The 24,331-nt window shown below is 41.0% G+C and overlaps 2 protein-coding genes across 3 annotated transcripts in view; one reads left to right on the forward strand and one right to left on the reverse strand.

Annotated features, from left to right (window-relative positions):
• LOC110988262 (phospholipid-transporting ATPase ABCA3-like) overlaps positions 1 to 13,342 on the reverse strand; it is a 41,765-nt gene extending 28,423 nt beyond the window's left edge. Inside the window, exons 1-9 of one of the 2 annotated variants that reach the window (XM_022251602.2) lie at positions 12,848 to 13,342; positions 8,710 to 8,783; positions 7,844 to 7,875; positions 7,503 to 7,628; positions 6,903 to 7,022; positions 5,294 to 5,444; positions 4,085 to 4,214; positions 2,445 to 2,555; positions 1,855 to 1,998 (exon numbers count right to left, since the gene is read on the reverse strand). In XM_022251602.2, coding sequence (XP_022107294.2) covers positions 1,855 to 1,998; positions 2,445 to 2,555; positions 4,085 to 4,214; positions 5,294 to 5,444; positions 6,903 to 7,022; positions 7,503 to 7,628; positions 7,844 to 7,875; positions 8,710 to 8,783; positions 12,848 to 12,904 — 945 coding nt within the window. In that variant the 5' untranslated portion in view covers positions 12,905 to 13,342. Of the gene's footprint in view, positions 1 to 1,854; positions 1,999 to 2,444; positions 2,556 to 4,084; positions 4,215 to 5,293; positions 5,445 to 6,902; positions 7,023 to 7,502; positions 7,629 to 7,843; positions 7,876 to 8,709; positions 8,784 to 12,847 lie in introns of those variants that run through there. The other variant, XM_022251603.2, reaches the window with a different exon arrangement.
• Positions 13,343 to 16,280: 2,938 nt separating this feature from the next.
• Positions 16,281 to 24,331, forward strand: part of ankrd27 (ankyrin repeat domain 27) — a 45,631-nt gene continuing 37,580 nt past the window's right edge. Inside the window, exons 1-8 of the mRNA XM_022251598.2 lie at positions 16,281 to 16,420; positions 17,826 to 17,987; positions 18,793 to 18,912; positions 20,090 to 20,240; positions 21,764 to 21,838; positions 22,752 to 22,900; positions 23,548 to 23,670; positions 24,086 to 24,299. Coding sequence (XP_022107290.2) covers positions 17,880 to 17,987; positions 18,793 to 18,912; positions 20,090 to 20,240; positions 21,764 to 21,838; positions 22,752 to 22,900; positions 23,548 to 23,670; positions 24,086 to 24,299 — 940 coding nt within the window. The 5' untranslated portion in view covers positions 16,281 to 16,420; positions 17,826 to 17,879. The remainder of the gene's footprint in view (positions 16,421 to 17,825; positions 17,988 to 18,792; positions 18,913 to 20,089; positions 20,241 to 21,763; positions 21,839 to 22,751; positions 22,901 to 23,547; positions 23,671 to 24,085; positions 24,300 to 24,331) is intronic.

Raw genomic sequence — 24,331 nt, forward strand, 5'->3', positions numbered from 1 at the left:
AAGAAAGATACATACACGTACATGTATTTACATGTACATTGTGACAATAACAAAAGTAAAAGGAGTGCAAGATTTTGTCAAATTAGCATCTTAATGCTGACGTAAGTGGAAAGTTTCCATGGCAACAGGCAGACTGAAATCCTTTTGAGAGGTGAGCCTAATGGCACTAATAGCTGAGTTTGGCAAGGCAGTTTAAGTCATCTTGATACACATGTGACAGACACTGACCAAGCTTGTACTTTAGCTACATGTACATGTATATTAAACAAAAACAGGTTGGCATGGAACCTTTCTGACTTTCTTGGCTAACGAGTTTCCCTAATATTTTTACACTACATTTTGTACAAGGGTAACCTGAGGCAACAACATCATTACCAACAAAAAGGCCGATATGTCTGATACTTCTAAATTTCCCCCTCACAGTGCCGCATCAATTCAGATGCACGTTAAGATTTCACACACCCAAAGAGGGAGGGGAGTTAAGGTTATCCCTATACAGACTTCGTTGGCATCAATTAATTCCAAGTTCAGCATTGTCCAGATGGAGTTCTTCAAAGTAAACTCTTTCAAACAGCCAGATTTGAAAAACAGTGTGCTTTTTTTTTTACCATGTTTACTACAAACAACCATTCTGCATCATTCAAAGGTTGCAAGTTCCCAAGTTGCTAAAGCCACTCTGAACAAATGGCTCAAGAAAGTTTGCAGGTGGAAGGCTGAGGGCTGTGGTTATAAATGAACATAAAAGCAAACCAATGCTGGAGAATATACACAGATTATCAGGCAGGGTAGTCAGTGCAGGTTGAATTGGTACTTGGTTACTGTTTGTCAAGACAACTTTCAGTAGGTAGATTGGAGCTGGTCTTCTGCTTCAATATTGCAACAATCTCCACAGCAAAATATAATAGTTGCAGGTATATGATGGCTTGCTATTGTACATGTAAGTGGACACTGGTCTGAAAGTCAATACATATTTTCATTTGTTTTCACCTTGAAAGGGTTCTGTTTTCAAATAAAGATGTACAATATCAACTGACCATCAACTAATTTGTTGCTGATTGCTTTCCAGATTACTACTTACGTAACTTTATGTTTATAATATGCCTATGAGTCTCCTTCCATTGTAAGGATCAAAGCTAAATTAAAAGAAACTGGAACGAAAACTAATTCCATAATGGGGAAGAGGGGAAGAAAAGTAAAGAAAATACACAGCTTTGAGACTAAATGTCTGGAATCCAAGACCCAAACTGCAGTGTCGTGATGTGGAAAAGACCATCTGCTGGGTCTAATAATATGTAAAGTATTAATTCCAAATTTCCCCTGACATTGGTGAAGTCTTGATCTTTTCTGTATCCACTTCCCCCAACCCTAACTATGGTACATGAACGTAAATAATAAGCTACATGTGCATGTACCTACACATGTCCATTACATGTACACAGCATGATGAACCTACAACAGAGAAGAAGAGGCAAACAAGAACCAGAAAACAGATTCAGGAGGTGAATGTGATGGTGGTCAACCATCGAGACCTCCAAAAATTATTAAATTACGGAAAGAAATAACAGTTATAGTAATAATTTAAAAATGACATCCTGTGAGGGTTATTACATGTATTTGTACATCAGTAAATGTCATCAATTACCCACAAGTGCATGTACAGTATACATGTATGTGCGTGTCCACCTGTCCAAAACAATCCGACATAAAGAATCTGATGGGCCTGAGCTCCTCCCCCCCTCCCGGAAAACGTCCTGGATCAACCCCTTGTCTTGTTGAACCCTGACCTTTCTGAATCCAACAAGCATATACATGTATGCAGAATTTCAATGGTTCATAGGGGTTAGGGTTAATTACCTTCAGGAGGACGGTGATCAAGATGATCGGGATGAGGAGAAACACCAGATTCTTGATGAACCAAGCAACCCAGTGGATCCAGTTGGCTAGCCCCATCATCTTCATGCTTTCCTTCAAGCGTTTCTCCTTCTCCAAAACCAACTCCTGAAAAGCATCCAAAACTGCGGCATCAATAACACCACATCACGGGTATTGAAATAAAATAATATACCGATATCTGCTCTATTATGCACATGCACTTAACATCTTTGAATCAAAATACATCAGACATGTATTCTTTTTTGTGTGGGTATAAAAGAGGAAACGAAATATGTTTAAAACCAAATGTTGCAAATGTATAACCAAATCTACTGTATTTATATACATGTAGCAACAAGGACAAAAAAAAAGTGATTTTGAAACATAAATCTTTAGGAGTGTTTATTTTTGTTTTTGTCTATAGCTCAATCCTCTGATTTAACTTGATTTCACACACACCCTCTCCAGTTATTATGTAGGGTTAATACACGTTTTGAGTCAAAGCTATACTGATGTCGTTTGGCGTGTGCACATTTTTGGCTTGCCGAATGAATACTTCAAAACTGAGTTACCCTGGTGATGGTCCCTGCTGTGTAGATGAAGCTCAGACACAGCAGGAAAGGCATCAAGAATTCAAGGCTGGTTAGAAACCTGTCAGACAGGTAGGCTGCATGTGGGAATTGCTGGAAAGAATAAAGGGCAGAGCACAAGAACATTAACATGTCACTGACAACAAAAGGAATCTCGGGCACAATCCCAGAATGCATTTTGTGGGGAGGGGATTCACAAAGGGGACAATAAAAGGCATTTGGACAATGTGGCACATCGTTCTGTTCAATTCTTACACAAGGTACCGGTATTCTGTACAAAATTTGGAATGGAACTGCTCCTAATTCTGACGTCCTGTAACATGTAATCATGATATCATCTCAGGTCAGCAAACAACATTCCTTGAGTTATCCTAGAGGTAAAATGTTACCCACACTTGGTGACAGGACATTTGCAGTGGCTGCTCCTACCGGTACATGTACAGAGCTAATAGAATCTCGCCATTTTCGAATGAATGTACTAGCACAGTGACATTCATTCATTACATTAATTTCCATTTATTTCCTTAATTTGTGCTGTTACTGTGCCATTGATCATTTTTATGAAAATGGCACATTATAAATTTTCAAATATTATTATTGTTATTATTATTATTCAAAAGCCTAACATGCCAAAATTAAAGCATGCTGTTGAGGAAATAGAAAACTTTCATTTGAAATACTAATGAGACCTTTTTTCGATGCATACATGTACATGTACATGTAACTCTCCATTAAGACACACCCCCCACCTCCAAATGACAGCAGGTACAATGTACCAGTACTGTTGAAGGTAGCACGTACATGTAATAAGGGACATAGCACATAATTTTGCTCCCATCATCATAATCAGGGAGAAGACTGACTCTCGCACGCTTGCCACTATGGTGATTTACATTAGACATCACGTATACTGAAGGTGGTGGAAGATTTCTTTCCATGCAGTTGATGACATTCTTGGGGATTGATTAACTCAAGCAAGGGAGAGATTCAACAGAGCAGCCCCCTGCTAAGAGTTCTCTGGGTATTTAATGCAATGCTAAAAACAGCTTCCTTTTCAATAAAAATCCTTCGACAGAGACAGACTGGCAACAATTCTTGTGGTCTACAGGTACATGTACATGATAGGCGTAATCAAAATATCAATATCAACATCAGTATCAACCATACGCAGTTCAATCAATCAATTTTTTAAAATCAAGATCAAAAACTCAATTTAGCGGGTTCATTATGAAAATGCAGACAAATTTGAACATTACATGTACATGTACCGGTACCAACAATTTGAGTGTCAAGAGCTCATAACACCCATCCCACATCTGCCTCTCAATTCAGCTTTACAAGAAACTAACTGTTCAAAAAACCAGGCTGAGCAATGGTGATTTGTAACTACATGTCCATGTATCTTGCATACAGGGAAAACTGGGTGTCACTCATGTCTGATCTTACAGTACAATTACCCGGAACAAGAAAATGAATTCTGTGAACTGAACAAACTTTCTAATCTCAACGAGGGTAGTGCCATCGTCACAGGTACATTTACTGATTTCCATGGTAACTCTTCACCTGTGGGATTCATTTATCCACTGCTTCTGCCAAGGACACCAAGATCTGATTCTCCTCACCTGCAACTGTACTTGGACGGTGCGCAATTTCTGGAAAGCTCCAAAGAGACCATCCAACCCAGCAACATGAAAGGCAGCAATGACCGAGTCTACAGCATGCTGCAAAGCTAGGAAGCGGGTTTTGTACAAGCTTGGAAGGGGAAATAAGTTTTAAGATGCAAGCAATTAGGCAAGCAAAAATTAATGAGGAACATGCACTGGCATCATGTGATGTTAGCTATAAATTACAAGATCGTTAGTACGCGTGGGCTATTTCCAGAAAAAAGATTTTGAGGTTAACTCTGACTGAAATTTTGGCCGTTTACTGACAGTCTGCAATTCTAAATGTAAATAAATATGAACAAGTACCGTCCATCTCTGGTAGTTTAGATGTTCTACACACATGTACACAGATCAATATTTAGAACAATGGAAAAATTGATGATGGATATTTTCCAGCATGTAATGAACAACTTTGGCTCCAGTTTAATGTGAAGTACTTGTATGCCTAGACATAAATACATGTAAATAAAGAGTGTATCAGTATAAACATCTAATCAACAGAGGTTTAAACTCCTCTGAATTCAATTGAAAAAATATGGCAATGTACATCTACATGTACATATAAGCAGCTTACTGAGTCTAGCTGAATCTAACAAATACAAAAATAGCTGGTTTCAGCCTTAACTCATATCACACATGTAGTATACATTTACATGTACACTCATCAAACATCTGAACTTTACAGGTTTTGAAGAAAAAAGAGGGCATGTGCTTAATGAGGTTAAGTACCAACTGACATGCTTTTCCAAACAAACAGAGCATGCACACCTTTAAAAATCATTCCGCTGAATTATAAAGTGATAAGCATATTTCTGATTACATCACAAACACTAACCAATATTAGAATGTTGGAGGAAAAGGGTCAGTATGGAAGTACAGTGTACAGGTACCAGTGGTCAAGATTTAAATATGGTAAAAGTTTAACATTCATTCATGCAATTAAAGAGAATGGACATAGGGATAGACCTCAGATGCAATCATATCCTATGGTACACAGTAATGAAACTTGGGGGTTAAACTTCACTGGAATCATTTATACGTATGCTAAAATAATCAGTGGCTACAATTATCCACTGAACGTTGACATTTTAGAATTAGGATTTTAAACAATTTGAACTGGCCATGTTGTTTTGGATCAAGGCAAACAAACATATGTCACAGCCTTACTTGTACAGCCGTGGTCCCACCACGTCAAAGTTCGGATAGGTGCGCTCAGTTCGCCAGGTTTCTCGGCGTACTATGTCGTGGGGGAGGCGGATCTTGTACGTGACATTTGGAGGAAGTGACGTGGTGCTGTTGTCGAAGTCAAACACAATCACTGAGAAAAAAATTAACACTTAATGTTGTTTGCTGTTTGTCCTGCGAAGTTGAAGATGACTACGACTCCAAATCAAATGGATTGTTGATGGCGGTGGGCCTGAAAATGGCTGATTAGGTCAATCTGGGTCCAAAAGGCATGCCCACATACATGTACGGAACATAGAGGTACATTTGTGTACATGTACATGTATGTAACATGTATTTGGGTGGGTGCTGTAGCAGAAGTTGCAGCCACTTAATTAATGTATTAAATGACTGGAAACAGATTTTTTGAAATTTAACCAAAACAACTTTCTTTACAGGGGTACCCTCGAAAACATGGCTGCTTAGGTTTCTCTTTAAGCCTTCCCCATGGATACTACTGTCCTATGACAAATTAATATTCTTTGAAGCCAAAATACACGCACACATGTACAGTAGCTTTGGTACTTCTGAAAAATTGCAACATATTTCGCAGTTATCTGCAGGCTATGACCTTCGAACAAAAAGCAAGGAATTCCCCAATTCAAGCATGTATCACAAAGCATAAACTTTCAAATACAAATGAGACATGCCACGCAGGCAGCCATAACCTGAACAGGACTCACAACAGACTGAATGTTATTTGGACACATAAAATGGAGGCTTGGTATCCTTGACAAATAAATCAAGCTACCAAAATTATTACCTAACAGGCAGACATGTACGGAAGAGTGCAGAAAAAGCCCTCAAGACAAGAATTTAGAAAATAGCTGGTTTCGTACCTTCTGATGTACCGGTACCCTGGTACAGGCTACCGGTACTTTTACATGAGTGTAATGAATCTTCAAGCATAATCAATTCCTTGGTCTTATACACTGTCGATCCAAAGAGCAGTGTACATGAATGTCATTCCACACACAGACCATTCCCATGCCAGCCTTAAATTTCATGGTATGGGACATGTACATGTATGTGTGATGTTTATCTGATGAGATCGCCTTGAGAGAGCAGGAAAGTATTTCCAGATTGGATTGTTGCCAGAAATAAAAAGAATGTTCAGTGACATAAGTTTAAAACTCTGCAGACACTGAAAACTCCAGCAACTGTGAATGACCTTGTCTGATGAAACGTTGAAATTATCCAGTTTTTACACTTTCATTGATGACATGCTTTTTGTAAATCTTGAGTTTGCCAATTTACTGTAGAATACATGTAAATTAGTCACTTCACACAAGCTTGTTATACATGTACATGTTAGATATGGAAAAACTGTAGACAGGTACAGTAGAGGAAACTTGTTCTGTATAATGGTGGACATGTGTATTATTCAATGTTCTAACGCAAACAGGCAACTACTCTTTGGAAAGAGGCACATGTTACTGAAAGTGTTGTGTTACTTTCAATTCACTTGTAATGACCTCACTACCTTTATTCATGTATCTTTTCACCTGAGCATTTTGTATGAAGTTTCATTCAAACTTGCAGAAGTCCCTACCTCCATAGTAGCCGTCAAGGTCTTCGGCTGCAGTTTTTACTAACTCCTCCTCAGATGAAAAGTTGCTAGGCGACAGAGGCACGGTCACTTGCAGCGCCACACCAAGCATTAATGCAGTGGCTGGGGGTGATTAAGAGGATTGCATTGGATTTAACATTGTTCAAAACAATGAAATTTGTACAAATAACAGAAATTTCAAACTCCATGCTGCAGACATTTATGTACACGTTCCCCTGGTGCAGTATCACTTCCCTAAATTTATACCAACATTCTTTTCTGCATCAACTGTGGTAAGCATTTTGGGAAGTTTGATGAGTGTAAGCACAAGGTCAAACTAAATGCATCCACGGTTAAAAATCTTCAGTTGTCTGGCTCAAAGGGAGTCAGCAAACACCAGTAAGCAAAGACAGGGGGCAGGGAAATAAAGTGAACAACAAACTTGTGGGAAATGGTATAGCACCTACTGAACAGAAAAGAAAAAACCTTGAGAAGTTAAAAACTTGTGAATAACTACAGACCTGTAAAAATGACTCTGTGTGTTGTTTGGTTGCTGGTGTATCTAGGCTATGGCATGTGGCAACTTTCAAGGAGAAAACTTACTGAGGTTGTTGTTGGGGTAGTAAGCGAGCTGGGGACAGCCTGTGCCATTGGCGATACATGTCTGAAGCCGTTCGATTTCAGATGCAGACAGAGACTCTTGATCAGAGAAACCCGGCTCAAAGGTTGCTATAACCATAGAAACAGCAATAATTCATTATGGCATGACTTGTAGAAACTGTCCTTACCGGTAGAAGGACCTGGACATGATTATGGGAGCATGATTTTTTCTTTTCAGTCTGTTTATTTTTAAATTTTATGAATTTGGTTATTTGTCAAATTGAGTATCTTATTTGGGATTCAACACAACAAAATAGAGTAGCCTTTACAGATTGAGTACTTACTGAAACACAGATCTTCAGACTTGATCAGGAGTCTGTCCAGACAAAAAGGACAATGCAATTGCAGGTGAATACAATTTGAAATTGTGCTGTAAAGCTAACTTGTTTATCAGTAAAGTACATTAAGGATTCTTATGTAAATGGAGGAGAAATTTTTAATTAGGATTCATGGAATATGCAGGGGTGGATCAAGGAATTTTTCGGGGGGCGGGTGGGTTTATGCCAGAGATTTTTTTTAGTATCTTACTTTTGCAGACAAGCAGAAAAGAAACATTATAAGACATAAAATGTACATTTACATTGTTTACAATGGTATTGGTACTATCTTACTTTTCAGTCTCAGTACAGGTACATATGTAAGTTACTATACTTTACAATTTGTCCCATTTTAAAAACTTTTTTGGGGGGTCTCCGAGCATGACAGGGGGGTTATCCCCCAAATCCCCTCCCCCCAGATCTGCGCCTGATACACTGTACATGTATGCTGGTAAGAGAAGGCTTAGTCTCAAGTTGACTCTCAAAAATCCAATCGTGTAAATGAAACATGTTTACCCTACATGTGATTGCAAGCTACAGCATCACCTTCAGGGCTCACTTCAAAGCAAAAGTGTCATGCATGGCAGGAAAAAAGTGATTGGTATACACGCGCACGTACGTATCGGCACTGTACACGTATGTACATGTATGTGCAAAAAAGTACTTGCAAGTACTTTACCTCTCCAATTTCTTTTATGTCTGTGTGAGTGTTGCCCTGGTTTGCAGGAAAATACATGTACACAAGTTTGTACTGTCACTCGGTCAAAGAAAAAGTCAGAATGACTGGTCTCTTCTCCGCTGAAATTGAATGTGTTAATTTATCCCACACTCACCTTGCAAGGAGGAGCAATGCCGTAGCTAAAAGTGGTAGCAGCAGCTCAAATGTGGTTCCAATAGGGCGTCGAATCTGTACAGTGTAATATAATTTGGAAATCTGGGCTGAATTTGGGTTGCAAACATGATAACGCCTTTTTTAAACTTCACACTATGTACAGGTGCGCTATGACTGCCACCTACATGTACACTGTACATGTAATGATACAAGTATGCATGTACTGTACATGTACAGGTACATGTGTACAATATACACAAGTACCAGTAGGCTTGCTGCGTTTGCTTCCAGGCGTTGAATCCACCAATAAACTGATGGGGGTGGACATGGTCAAGATTTCATTCTGTGCCAATGGTCACCATATTAGACAACATCTGAATAAATTTTGCACTATATTCCATTGGTGGATTATCATGAACAAGTCATTAAATTACTCATTAGTTAAATCAATCAGTGAGTGACAAGTTAATTGTAATAACTACTTACATGTACATGTAATATTTTGAAATGGTGACAAGTTGATAATTGCCATTTTAATGATTTTATAGAGCATTGAATAAGAGACACATGTACATGTACCGGAAGGTAGCCACTTGCTGTGATTTTATGCAGGACTGCAATACAAAGCCTTTAAATTGGTTTGCAACAGCTGAAATCAGTTCAGTCATGAATCACAGTTCAGTATATTAATGTCGAGAAAATGACCAATTTCTCCAGGACTCAGTACGGTACTGCTACATAGACATGCATGTACATGTATCAGTACCTCAACCCATTTTTCTTACATCACCATATTCATTATATTATGGTACAGGACAGTAAAGGTAGGCCTGCGTAATAATGGTACCAGTATTCTCCCAACACTGCAATAAATAAAAGCTTAATTGTCCCATAACTGACGTGTATCATAAATTTACATACATGTACATGTATACATGTACATTGTACAGGAAAGTAGTACAGCATCATACAACTGTACATGTGGGTAGGGGTCGATGGATTACATGTTAATCACATATGCAAACTTGTCACAGTCCCGATTTCAGTACCCTTAACACCAGTCTAGTCTGTTCACTCATCTGTGTCAATAACATCAGAAGCTGTATACCATTGCAAAGAGGACAGTCTGCCCTTTCTAGAGATATATTTCTCTTTCTCATATATAAAGTAGTTTTGCTATTACAGTAATTTTTATCTCCGTATACTTTTTATGTAGACACCCTGTACATCATGTAGTATATGATGCAAAGTACATGTACATACATGTGCATGTACATCTTGATAGGGTTGCCAAGCTAAAAGTTTGCACTCTGGGTGGACTGACCATATCTTTTTGAATTCAAAGGTGCCTGGAGTCTTTAACTTATTCTGATTTGACTTTTCTTACCTTTTTTTTCACGAGGGGGGTAGGGAAGGTAGGGAAGGGGGCAAAACACACATTGTATGTAATGCAGTACCCATGCCATGAACTACATGTACATGTAGATGTACCCGTACTGATAAATGCATACAATTCAGGGCATCGGTGCTGTTTTAATACCTTGAATAGTTGGCATTTAGGACAGTGCCAAGCATAACTCTTGGGACTGATTTGCTTCATGGCTATGTGTCAATTGATACAAATACTGGTCTTTCACAGGACTTCACTGTACTCCCTACACCTACTGCCCATCAAGGCCATTTCCCATGCCACAATCAGTGCTTTGAAAAGTGCTTCCCCAAATTACCTCTACATGGACATGTATACAAAGAAATGGACAGTTCATCTGACCAAACTCTATAAGCCTATCTGCACCAAATTTTAATTAAATCTCCTTCACGGTTAAGCGAGTCTGTGAATATAACTCATTTTGCAAAACTCCAGTGCTTTTGTGCAAGATATCCACAGAAGGCCTAATACATGTACATGTACTGTACATAATTCATGTACAGGCAAGCTTTGTAAATTTCTAATGATACATTGTAAATTTGTCAAATAATGCAAATATTTTAGAGGAAACCAAATCACTATATTAGAAAGATGTTATTCCAGTTATTTTCTGCAATACATATCCGTGTACCAGTACATGTACATGTACAGGGTGTATCTGTACGGCTACACCTGTATACATGTAGAAAATACTGGTGCAGGTACCGTATTCTTTTTCAAATCCATTTTAAGCTGAAATAGTCACGATGAAAACATACATGTACATGTACCCGTATACCAGTACATGTGCGAGAGAGGTAATTTACAATGTACATGTACTAGTGTGCAAAACATCGGACGTCAAAACCATAAATACTGGCCTTTATTATCTCATTGATTTTGATATGGTACATATACATGTACATATTGGACAGTTGAATTTGATTTATATCCTACAAACACATACATTTACATGTATGAAAGTTGAATGAATATTACAACAATGCTTAGAATTGTGTACACTTGTCTGACAAAAATCTGTTTACGGTAAATACTTTAAAAGCATTTTTCCTGCTAAATTTGACTTTTCAAGACATGTTATCACTTTCTGCTGGCTTGTGAAACAAGTGCTCTCATCAAGACTATCACATGAGACCATCACAAGACCAACACAAGACCTCCAGTGTGAATTCAAGTTGCATGTACAAGCTATTCAAACGAACTCCGACAAAAGGATTCCTTTGTCATTGTTCACCCTGTTGTGACTGGATTTTGTACATGGTCTTGTGTCTGGTGTTGTGAAAGGTCTTGTGATGGTCTTGACTACGTACAGTACAACACTATTTAAAAGCATGTAAACCACTGCAGGGGCAAATCTCTTCTGACAGGAGGCTGCAAAAAGTCGCACTGCTGTTGTACATGTATGTTGTTTCATAACCTTCACTGAATTCCCTACTGCAGGAATTTACACACAATGCACTAAAGGGTGCAGACCACTAATTCAAGTGAGAATTTCTGACCAGCTCATTAGCATTAAAAGTGCCCCCACAGTATCTTTTGAAAAAGGAGACTGTTTGGCCCCCAAAATGGTGAGATTGTGTAAATCGTTGCCAGGATCAACTCCCTGGGTCTTTGAGCTTTCATATGAGGGCAGAAGGGCTGAAAACTATGGTTGAAAAATGGTCCTAAGTGCCCGAGAAAGTTGAGGGTTGCCACTTGAAAAATGGCTGCAATCAGACTTCGGAAAAATCACTTTTTGGGGGGTGATTTTGTTTTGTGGGAACAATTAAAAATGTAATTGGTTAGCCCACAAAAAATTGAAAAGAAATTGAAAGATAAGTGACCAGACAAGAATTTCATTTGTGTTTCAGAAATCTCAGGGATGTTGGCGTGCATGCTATTGGGCCCTGAACGGTGCTGATTTTACACTGTTTTCAGTGGGGCTTGAATTAGTGGACTGGACCCTACAGTGCTCAGACTTGGACTATATCGTATAAGGTAACAATTTTCTCTCTTTATTCTGACCATGAGTGAACTTAATAATTTTTCATTCAAATCTGACAGGCACATGCATCAGGGGGCTTGTCTGAAATTAAGATGATTTGGTATGGAAGTGGCCATATTTTCACTGTCATCAGCGCAACCTTCATCAACGTCTTAAATTGCTACACAGTACTTTTAAAGTACATGCAGGTCTATGTCAATCCAGGTTGTGCTATCCATCAGTATTAGATGATACCTCCACTTATTGGTGCATGTCCATGTAGTTCTGAATTAACATTATTTACATGTACATTGTACTTGTGCCGTAAAGTGTACGGTATGATTCACTGTATATGTAGGCCATTATAAAAACAGCTCATTAATCCATGTATTTTGGCACAATCGGTCAACCTGCACCACAGAATTACTTGTATGGTAGTGTCAATGTATGTGAAATCCCTCAACATGCATGTCAGCAGCTGATCACCTGTTATAATTTATATGTACCGTACTCTTGAAAGATTGTTTGGAGCATTAAGGATCCACTAATTTTCACAGTCATGACTGTACATGAAAGTGGTAAAAAAAAGGACCTGGTGACTAAATGGTCTCAGGCGTTAGGCCTCTTTTTAAAATTTTATCCCATTTACCCCCTCGGGTGAACAAAACACCATGGACAGATGGACCCCTTCACCGCAGGTAGCTATGGTCATGACGGTTTGAACAGGGTATGAAAGCCTTGCCTTACCTGTAAAATAAAGTTTTTCCACAGAAGCAAGCGAAATTGCCGTCCTTTCAGTCCCATTTTGTAAATAACAAACAATCCACATGTATCATCAAACGTTTCGTCTGTGGTTCAGCACCTGCGTCCCGAAGTACCAGCACTCAGCAGAACGATTATAACCATTCCCACGAACTTGAGACGTGGTCGCCGCGCCGGCGCTGGATTATGCTGACAACTGATTCTTGCACGGGCAGATGAGATGTTATCCACCATTACACCATGGAGGAAGGCCTGGCGATACGAATGGTGGGTTCACATTACTTCAGTGTGTCGTCGCGTATCACATCTTTCACGGAGGCCATGGACAAACAGTGTTAAACTAGACGAGATGAGAGGAAAGACACGAGGCACTAACACACATCCAAACTCTCGCAGTCTCTCACCACTAACTGTTGTTTACATTGATTATTATACAAAAGCATAGTGCGGCACCGGTCACCGTGCGTATATGTATATATGTACATGTACTTTACTTGTGTAACCGGTAACACTATAGTCTTGGCACAAGGCTCGATTTGGATAAATCCCTCAATGCCTGCACATGTTCGTTGTTGGCATTAACGGAATAACTTCGAAAGCTAGTTTTGAGCCAAGACTAGTCTCTACGTTGCGTGGGCAATTGTGGGCGTGGCTAATGCGTTCGTCACTGCAAATGGGGGGGTGATATTTGATGCTCAGGGATCAAAACAGTGAAAAAAAGGCAATCCAAGAGGCAAACTGCATGTTGTGCGGGTCCATGCATTACTTATCATTGCTTCTTCTCCATCTGTCTTGGCACAACGCCCTACTGGAGTACTGGGCTTAGTGGGCCTATCCTGGTACCTTGGCACAGTTTGGGTTGGGGTCTGATGCATGTGTGCATGTGGCCGGCAGCAGCATAGGGCTATACAAACTTATTTAATTGCTCTATGGGCAGCTGCAACATTGAATTTTGAAGTGAGCTTTAATAAATGAGTCGGCAACTAAGCCTAAAGCAGTCTTAAAGCTTAGATAAGTCTTGCAGGTTTGCATGGTGAAAAGGTATAATAGAAAGTAGGTTTGCGGTAGCACCATGGACGTATCTCTTTTGTGAGTATTTGCGGTTCTGAAAAGAACGGTACTCGACGTTTCGAGCAGTATGCTCTGCTCGTCATCAGGAGAATGCCGGATACTGACTGGGAGTGGAGCTTATGTAGTCCGGTGGAGGATTCTGGAGACGGGGATTAGTCCGATGATGCGTGAAGGCGGGAACTCTGAAGAAGGGATTAGGCTGGCTTGGTGATGCGTAGCGGTAGACTTACTCAGGTGTGGCAGTACTGATGGGGGTGTGGATGGGTAAACATGGGAAGAACTGGGGCAGGGTGCCAAGGGTATAGATGACCCATAAGGCGAACAAAGAAGGGTTGAGGATGGGGTGCCAGATGTCACTGATGATGAAGCCTGTGTCTAGCGGAACTGTTCTGTTCTTGTGAATCTCAATTGCCTCACGAACACGGCGTGGATGCCATTGTTCTATGTTGGCAATGAGATGGGCTTGTTGCCAGTGGACTTGGTGGTCTGCAGTGCTGGAGTGTTTGATGATGGCAGATTTCTCGAGATCCCCCGTCGTCCGTGGGCTCGGTGTTCATCGAGTCTGGTAGTGATATCTCTACCAGTTTCGCCGATATACACCTTGCCGCATTCGCAGGGGATCCTGTAGACGCCTGGCTTGGTCTTGGGGTCTTGTTTGTCCTTGTGAGACTGGAGAGCTGCTGGATCTTGTTGGGGCGGTATGGAATACTTTGATGCCATGGTGTAGAAGGATGCGCTGGATCCGGTGGGAGGTATTGCCTATGTAGGGAGGGTGACAGAAATATTGTGCCTAATGGGTTGACCTTGGGTATAGGAGACCCGCTGGTTTGGAGGGGGTCTAGGGTCTTGATCTGTCTGGACTTGAACCCGTTCCGCTGTAGTGCTGTGGATATGTGATGGAGTTCCGGTTGTAGGTGGTCTTGGTCGCAGATGTTGTATGCTCGACGTACGAGGGTGCTGTTGACGGAGGCCTTGATGATGCTGGGGTGGTGGAATGACCGGTTGTTCAGGTAGCGGTCGGTGTGTGTTGGCTTCCTATATAGGCTGTGCGGGATAGGGTGCCATCTTGTAGTCTTGAAACCTCGACATCCAAGAATGCAATGCGTCCGTCTTGTTCCTTCTCCATGGTGAACTGGATGTCGTTGTGTTGGCTGTTGAGGTATTGAAGGAACAGCTGGAGGTCTTGTGGGCTGTGTGGCCAGACGACAAAGGTGTCGTCCACATACCGGATCCATACGCTGGGCTTGAGGTCCGCTGCGGAGAAGAGGGCTGTCTGCTCAAATTCTTCCATGAACAGGTCTGCCAGAACCGGGGATAGAGGCGATCCCATGGAGGTTCCGGAAGACTGCTCGAAGAATTTGTCTCTCCACTGGAAGCAGGAAGATGATACGCAGCTGATCAGGAGATCGTGGTTTGATGTGGTGTGAGGTTGGTCCGGTCGCTGAGTGAGGGATCTTGAAGTAACCTGTCCTTGGCGATGGTGCATGCTTCGGATGTGGGTACGTTAGTGAAGAGAGAGACCATATCGAAGCTGACCATTATGTCTGTGGGGCGTAGAGACAACCCGTCGATGAACTGGGCGAACTGGTCCGAGTTCTTGATATGATGTGGGGTGTTGCCGACCAGAGGGTGAAGGATCTTGGTGAGGTGCCTGGCGGTGTTGTAGGTGGGGCCGCCTCGGGAAGCTACGATGGGTCGGAGTGGGATACCGATCTTGTGAATCTTGGGCTGGCCGAAGAATCTTGGACATCTTGTACTGGAGGGTCGGAGCTGTCGGTATAGGGCCATTGAGATGCTGTCTGAGCGTTGGAGGGCTAGGAGCTTAGCCTGGAATCTCTTTTGGATGGAAGTCTTAAAGCTTGTTAGGTCTGGCACCATCCTCACTTTCAGGTCGGGAATGATCGATGCTGACCGTTGTTGTTGTTTTGTTTTAATGGTGCTTTCGGCAACTCAGGCTATTTGCGCCAATAACTGTACGTTTATTCATACACTTTATTAAGCAGCATCACATTACGGAGTTAGGAAGAAGGTCCACTGAGTTTTAGAGGCAGGAGGAAACCGGAGTACCCGGATAAATCATCCAAAAAAATCGCCGGGCTTCCGAATTCATGACTGTTTTCGGGATGATTATTTTTACAGAGAAATATCTTCTGTTGTCATCAATTATTGCCCTACAAATTGAAAAGAAAATGAAAGATAAGTAAAGGAGCTTTGATTTGATGTGTGCCTTAAACACCTCAGAAACTTGTATTTTACTGAGTTTTTGGACATGTTTGAAGTGGGAGTATCATCCCGTGTTATTGTGTATGCTGTTTCACTTTTTATTCGGTGTGTAGATATCATTTGTAGCGCCCTCACCGGACAACGTGCACAAGCCCGTAGCTTAGTCATCGTATCATGCAGATAATACTCGTAGTAGTCGAGTGGTACGAATACTGCTTCGTGCTATCGTCGTAGCTCTATGGGTTTAACTACGTAGGCCTGCCGGTAAGTAGCAAAGATGCTTTAATAGTACTACTACTAACACAGTAGTGGATACAAGCAGATGTTTTCATAATAGCTATTTCGTAACTTGTGAGCTGTATCGATACAATCGATAAATTTAAACTGGACAGTTGTGTTGTCCAATTTCCGGACAACATGACTTGACATTTGTCAGCTGGTCAAAATTTGCTGATTAGACCCGTGAACTGGGCACTTCGTATGCTCCTCCGTCGATACTTGGCCCTGACTTGGGATATAGGAAACTTCTGTCTCTTGACATCCGGTAAGTGGTAACCTACGGTACATGCATTGATACACAATCCTAGGCATGCTAGGTTATTGTTGGTAAGACTAGAGAAATTTGAGCTCATAAAAGCTAGTGCCTGGGTTGATGTCAAGTGACAGAAGTCACCCTATTTTTTTATATTCCAAGTCAGGGCCTATTAAGTAGAATTGGTAGAGTTCACAAACTGATATCAAAGATATGTACAGTGTAATGTTCTTTTGCAATTTCGTGGCTCACAGTATTTTGCAAACTTGGCAACAACCTTGTCAAATTTCTGATTGTCTCAAGGCTAGTCCCCTGACTCATTCCAGCTAAAAACGTTGTATATAGCAATAAGCTGTTCTCCACCCACATGCTACAATGTTGCAATTTCACTTCATCAGTTTTCATGCCGATTCTGCTGGCTGCCAGATATATTTTAGCACCTAAACTAAGCGACTTTTTCCAATTCTCTGCCACATTCCCATTTAAAACTCACGGCATTGGGTGGTTACAGTTGATTTATGGTGATAGATGGCATCTGATAAAACTGAACTTCTGATACCATGTAAAACTATGTCTGCACAATTTCCAGGTATAGAGAGAGTGTGCACGCGCAGCACTATTGTATTCCACACAATGTGTATGACAATTCAGTTACTGTGCTGGTACATATTAAGCAGAAACATACAGGGTACCTGTATCAAAACCGGGTCACTGTCCAGCATCCACTGCTGAACAAATAACACTTATCTGTAAATAACGAGTTCATAGTGGAAATTAAGCTTCTAAATGTTTGATATCTCACATTCATTTCAAAGATTTTTTGAGCGTGAAATTTGATCAAGAATATATGAAAATGGCAGTGCCTTTCATGCAAATGGACTGGCTGCCATCCTGTTTGCATGTGACTGATCAAGAAATGACAGAAGGCAACCTTCACTCTCTCGAAAAAAAAAATTGTGTTTTGCCTTTTGAATCTGGATGTCAATTTACTTTCTTTTAGGTAACAGGAGATGTGAATGTCTTGCACATGTAAATATGCTTCGTTAAAAGCTTCCAGAGTGCATTTTTAGGGTGTGGACACTTTGTTGACACTAGTATTTGCATGACTGAGTTGAACCAACAATGTGGTTTTCCCAGATTGGCAAAAAAGTCAAGAAAGATCTCAATTAAAAAACGCAGCTGACACCAGCCATGGAGGGCTACTCATACGATGAGGATTTGGCTGAGAATCGATTCTTCATCATCATGCAGACGAAATACAGGCAGCTCTACCAGCAAGCTGCCTCCCAGAGATTACTGGTAAGTCCTACCCACCACACTCCTCATGGCCTCATTTCACCGAGTTGATTGGGTAGAAATAGTTGGTCCCCAGCAAAATCTAACAGAATGACCAGCCAAAAGTCCACCAAAAACATACTACAACTACATATTGCTGTTGCCGAGCAATTTTTGTGTGCTCAGCAAATGTCCGAGCTCCTCATCATGTCAAGATTTCCATGAAAATTGACCCAAGGTAAAAAAAAATTGATTTGATGAGGACTTTAATTTCTGGGTTTCTCCAACAAGAAGATTGTGTTCTGCTTATCAATTTTGTATTTATCATGGTTCCTGTGTGTTAACCCTAAACCCCTAGGCTTTTGTCCCAGAAATAGTACTGAACCTAACAATGTTCAACAGATACATCTTGTATAGATAGTTGCCTGTAATTACTGGTGTATGACTGTATGAATCTTGTTAAACTCCAACAAGTCAACAGCGTTGACGTTTGAATTATTTGGCTTGGATCTGCAGTATATGAATAACTTGCAGAAGTAGTGCGGTAGTATCAAACTTAAGAAAATCAAGCTCAGTCCATGGCATGATGCCACTAGCCAGTCACTTCACAGAGCAACTGCTACGTGTCCTCACTCAAACAACATCTGACACCAAGGAGTTGAAGCATTTACACAGTCGATTAATGTTGCATGTATGTTTTGGTATGCTGTGGATCTTGAAATCAACAAATTGAGGGAGATTTATGAATCAGTCGTAGAAAAGGTGAAAACAAAACTTTAAATTGTGTTTATGACCGTCTGAGAGTTTCTCGAATTTTTTTACCATTCAGATCTGCATACCAAGGACTGGGGTCTTTGCCCGTTTTTCTCTAAACCAAGCCGACTTTGAGACGCACATACTTCTTCCCAGTGATGGGAAATCAGGACACTACACGACACTCAACAATAAGGTATGTGCTGATTGTAGGGCTGGATAAATCTCCCTGATTTGGGTATCAACAGAAATCAAGGTATTGACACAGAATTTTCACTTGGTATAAGTGCCCCTTCCAAAGTGGCATATGCACAGTGATATGACAGAAGTATGACAGATATGACATGCATGTTTGACAGATATAAAGAGGTATGAAAGATGCAGTAGCCCCAACCCTCAAGGGTATTTTGGCTGGAAACGCTGTCAGGCATATCAATATGGATCACTTACAATGCCTGACCAGTGCTTCAAGATCAGACAGGTCAACTGTCCCCAAGGCCAAACGGGTGGGAATCTGTGGTTGCTGGCTACCACAAGATCCAACAGGGGCATTCTGCTGTTGATCACTGCATCTGGCAGGGTTAGGGTCAGAGATGTGACAGACACATGACAGAGATATGGCAGATGTGACTCACAAGACAGCGATGTGACATTGTGAATGTGTGCATATTCAGGTAAAGAAATGGAAATTTTACACATCCTATGTCACTTTCATTGGAGTTATCACAAAACGATCACAGAGCACTACAGGGCATTCTTGCATAGAATCTGTAGGCCTTGCCCAGGCTATGAGAAATGCATGTCGTTATAGCAGTGAGGCCGCGGCTCCTATCGGTACCCATGTGTTTTCTAGCCACAGCCGGGTAGAATATTGCAAGAAGGAAAGCTGGACAGATTTGTGGTAAAACTTGTATGTGTACTTGAAGCGACTAGAATAAAACACTACAATACCTCATAAACTGCATGAGCAACTGACCAACTAACCAGCTATACTGATCTATGCGGAATCATTTCCATACTTGCATTTTGTTGCGAGCACAGTGCATCATGTGTCGTGCGTGTAGTACACACGTCTTGTGATCATAATGTCCAATTAACTGGTGTGCACGTAGCCCCTTTACATGTTCATAAGCAGTGCTGCAGAGGCCAGTGTATGAGACAGATACATGTACCTGTCAAATAGCCCACTCAGTTGCTGTTTGCTGGTCTTCTGGGAATCACACTTCCGTTTCCATCACATCCCATGTATGTGGTGCAGTAGGGATCATTGCGGATCATAAAGGATAAGTACTTTTGAACTGCACCACAGGTGGACGAGCTGATTTGGAAGAACTCTTTACGTAATCGTTCAAAAATTTTTTAATCCTTAACAGGAGGTACAACTCAGCGGCGACGCCATAACCACCACCAAAGGCTTCAAGGAGATCCGAATCGTTCACATCCTGTTTGAAGAGACCTACTACAATGATCGGGATGAGAGTTACAGGGTGGTCTGCATCGACAGGCAGCTAGAAGGCGGCAACGGTATGTCCCTTCTCAATTTCTCTGCGGAAACGAGATTAGCATAGTCTACTGAAGCAGATGTAATTTGGGTACCACAGTCGTAGCTGTGAACTGTCTAGAGAGAAGATTTGGAAAGGACTGGAGAGATTTGGAAGGGAAAACTCAAAAGAGTGGCTTTTAATGAAAAGCTGTGTAACGATAGATTGACTAAGTCAATGTAGTGTATCAGGTTGGATTTGAACTGGGGTTAGTGTAAGGTGAGAGAGTACGTATTTACCCATGCTAAACGAATCAATCCATTTTTCAATACCCACATGTCTACATGTATCTAACACCAGACAACCTATCCTTTCTGTGCATAGAAACAACAGTTGTAGCACAACAGCTTTTCATCAGGGATAGAATTTTTGCATGTTAAGTCATGTGGTTAGCCTGTTTAATTGGTTATCAGTCTACATACATGTATATCTTGTGATGCCCTTCATGTACATGTACAAGACGAGCTATCTGCCACCTGTATATGCAGCACAGATATATTGATGCTGATTCCTACATCTACCTGTCCCAATGAATCACTGTAATGTGGTGCTAAAACACTCAGTACATGTACATGTAGTTCTCAGTGGAATAGCTGTTAATATGCATATCGTATTTGTGCACAGTATTTCACTATTTGACAGGCTAGGGTCCTACTTTTTTTTGTCAAGAATTGTTGGCCCATGATAGTGTTTTGAGTAAGAGTGTACAAAAAGTGCTCTAATGGGACAACACAAGTATTGCTATTACCCTATTCTGGGCACAATTATCACTTCCTGTCCCCATTATAGCTGTCAAAAAAATTATTATTTTATTGTACAAAATTGTGTGAAATTTATTTGTAAGAATTATTATTACCCTTTATTCACTGGGATGGTTTTTAATCCTATAATCTAACACCTGTTGGAACAAGCCAATAGACTATATTCATGCGTCGGCCATCTTGAATTGAAAGTGAGGTTAACTTTTCATTGTTGGTACCTGAGAGTAAAATAACAGAAATGAAATTAATATCAGTACAGAGTCATACATGTACCAGTTTCTGCTTGGAAAAATTTTGAAATTTATGATAGGTTACATCTAAATGTTTTAACCCTGAAAGAGCCGAGAGGGGGGCCCACCTCCCCTTTGACACTTTTTGCGATAATATCATTGCATCATTTTTTTTAGGAGCTGAACCTTTAGGAGTTCTTAGAATAACTCTGTGCAGTCATTTTGACTCCAATTTTGTGAAAAGTAAGCATAATGTTCTTGTGGCCATAAGACAGGTCAACCAAAAATTTATACTTTTCTCCCACCGTGCTCAATGCATCCAAAAAACCCAAAATCTGGAAGTTAGACTTGGAACCCAAAATAGTCTGGCACCGGCTCAATACAGATTGCACTAAATAGGATACATTCAGGGATTAAGATTGAAAATGGCTCCCTTGCCTTGTGAATAAGACCTGTTTATTCAGTTAAAGCAATTTGATTGACACTTGAACTCACATGTACTGTTGCCTATGCAGAGGTGGTAGAGGATCCTGTATCTACATGTCTAGAGACCTTAGATGACTGCACGGATTTCTTGTGGGGAAGTAAATGTGAGTACGGAAACACAGCATATAGACCTTTCTTTGTTTACAAACACTGACTGCCCTTTTGTACGGGGGACCAAAGTCTGCATAATGCTTTCTCTTGGTTCGCAACAAGCGTTGCCTCAAAACCCACCTGTGGTTTGATGGCTGGTAAAAGATGAGGCATATTCATTTAGTAGAAGTATTTGTCATACCGGTATTGAGGGATTTACATGTAATAGTTAGGCTTTTTTTAAAAACACATTGTACATTAAATTTCTGTTTTGTAGTCATGGTCAGCAATAGTTTTGCTAACCAAGCTTGATAAAATCTTTGCTTGTAGGGTAGCATAAGACAGGTCTGTTGTATTTGTGCATTGAATGTCTTGATGGGAAAAATTAGTTGATGCCTTTTCAACACTCATGATTTGCGTGCTTCCTCAAATTGAAATGATCGTGCCTTTACTGAATTTTTTATGCCTTTTTTTTGTCTCGTTCTAAAGCAAGCTAAATGTGAAACAAGCTAAACAGAAATTTACAGTTACTTTGTGGAGTTCATTATCTTAGTCACAGTAGTTTTCCTCAACCATGGACAGACGGCTTCCATGATTTATACACGTTTCTCATTTCAGTAAACTGCCCAGTAGTTTAAGATCACCGTAGTCACAACTTTAAACGGTCACAGTAATTGTTCCGTACAAATGCCGACAGGTACATTGAATTGGAGGTTTATTACATAAACTTTATGCATGTAGGATCAAAATATCACTTGCTATGTATTCCAGCAAATGTGGCAACCCACTTAAAGTCAAATTTTGAAGGTTTCTGGATGGTCTGATCGAAAATAATAGAAACAACATGTTGACTTGTGTGTTGTGTAAGTATCACCGAACGTGGACACAGTGCAATATCATCGGCCAGTTGTGCTCATTTTTCTACAGACAGCAAATTTTCCCAGAAGCAGGTGGACGACCTCATCACTAACTTCCGGAACACCAATCAACAGATGGAGACGCTGCGGCACACCATTGACGAGACCAGCTCTCTTTTTGCCAGCACCATGCAGATAGCTCTGAAGGACTCCGTATTGGTAAGATGGCTTTATCTTGTGTCAGACATCTTGGCCTCATCCCCTGTAGTCATCAGAATAATGTACACGTAGATCCTATTCAGTTGCCATGCAAAATAGGGACAATGCACTTAAAGATTTTTTTTAATAGTTCCTTGCCATGTTAAAGGAACCATTACCTAGTGCCAATGTCAAGGGCTCTATTTCTATAAAGGACTGTGCCAAGAAGATAAGAAAAAGCGTAAACAACTCAAGTGTCAGCCATCTTGATCTTGTATCCTGAATTCAAAACACCTGTGTAACTAGACTCTCCTCTTAATCACATTGCTGTTGACATGCAAATAACCCTAAAGTACTGTACGTTAATGAAACCAGAAGAGCTACCAGGTTAACCAGGTTGGTACTCCCCGGCCTGTTTTCCAGACAGATGTTTGAGATTCCTTCTTCAAGCCTTGCTGCACTGAAGAAGTTCATTGTTTGGTAGCAATGTACAAGTGGTAATGGAGAGGCCCAGATGTGGCCAAAATGACATTTTTTCCACATTCGCCCCTGTGCAATAAACATCATTGATGCCCTTTCACTCAGCAAGTGCAATTAGACCTAGGTACATGTAGGCACTTTGGGGTTTTTCATTGCATGTTCTTTGTGCCGTTCTCGTTTTGTGGCAGCGCAAGACGGTACGTCAGCATCACGGTCACATGGACAACCTGAAGACGTCCATGGAGACCTATATCCTGCATGGGGTCTACGGAAAGGTCTTCAAGGCCATCAGTTCCTTCTTAGCCAGCCAGGTAGATCTCAGATTTCCTGATAGATTCAGGGACAGTTTCATCAGGCGACTTAGCCCTAAACAGTCCCAGCAAGATAAGTCATACTTAGTAGGAAGTTGTTTCACTTACTCCTGCGGTGTATTGGCTGGGTGTAGTTACTGGCCCTCTGATGAGGAAGACGTGAAATTTACTTCTTCGACCTACAATACTTCAAATAGCAGTGTGAGGTCATACACTAGTAGGTTGATTTCTTGTCTGTTTTTTAAAAACAATTAGCAACCAACATTTGTGAAATTGTTTCCCCCATTAAACTAAACAGTCGCAGTTATAGAATTCGGAGCTAATTCTGTAGGTTGACCATTATTACGCATATTATGTATGCAGAAAAGGCCTCGTGAGGAATGTCAAATCTAATTTTTTTTTTGCTCTTGGGCAGGACGCAGCATTGAACAAGATCACCAGGAACCTGTCCGAGCTCCAGGTCCGCGACGTCGGCGTCCGGCCGGAGTTCACCGCCAACGTGCCCCGCGCCAGGCGCGAGCTGTCCACGCTGAACCAGTACCGGACACCGCTGGAGAAGCTTCACTGTTTACGCCGCACCGTCATGGCCATCAGCCAGCCCGGATTCAGAGCGCGCTCCAAGGAGCCAGGTTAGCAGGCCAGAAGTACAACTGAAGACTTC

This window comes from Acanthaster planci, linkage group LG06 (genome assembly GCF_054643075.1).
Source record: "Acanthaster planci isolate LZ-2023a linkage group LG06, COTS_SCS, whole genome shotgun sequence".
Classification (NCBI taxonomy): Eukaryota; Metazoa; Echinodermata; class Asteroidea; order Valvatida; family Acanthasteridae; genus Acanthaster; species Acanthaster planci.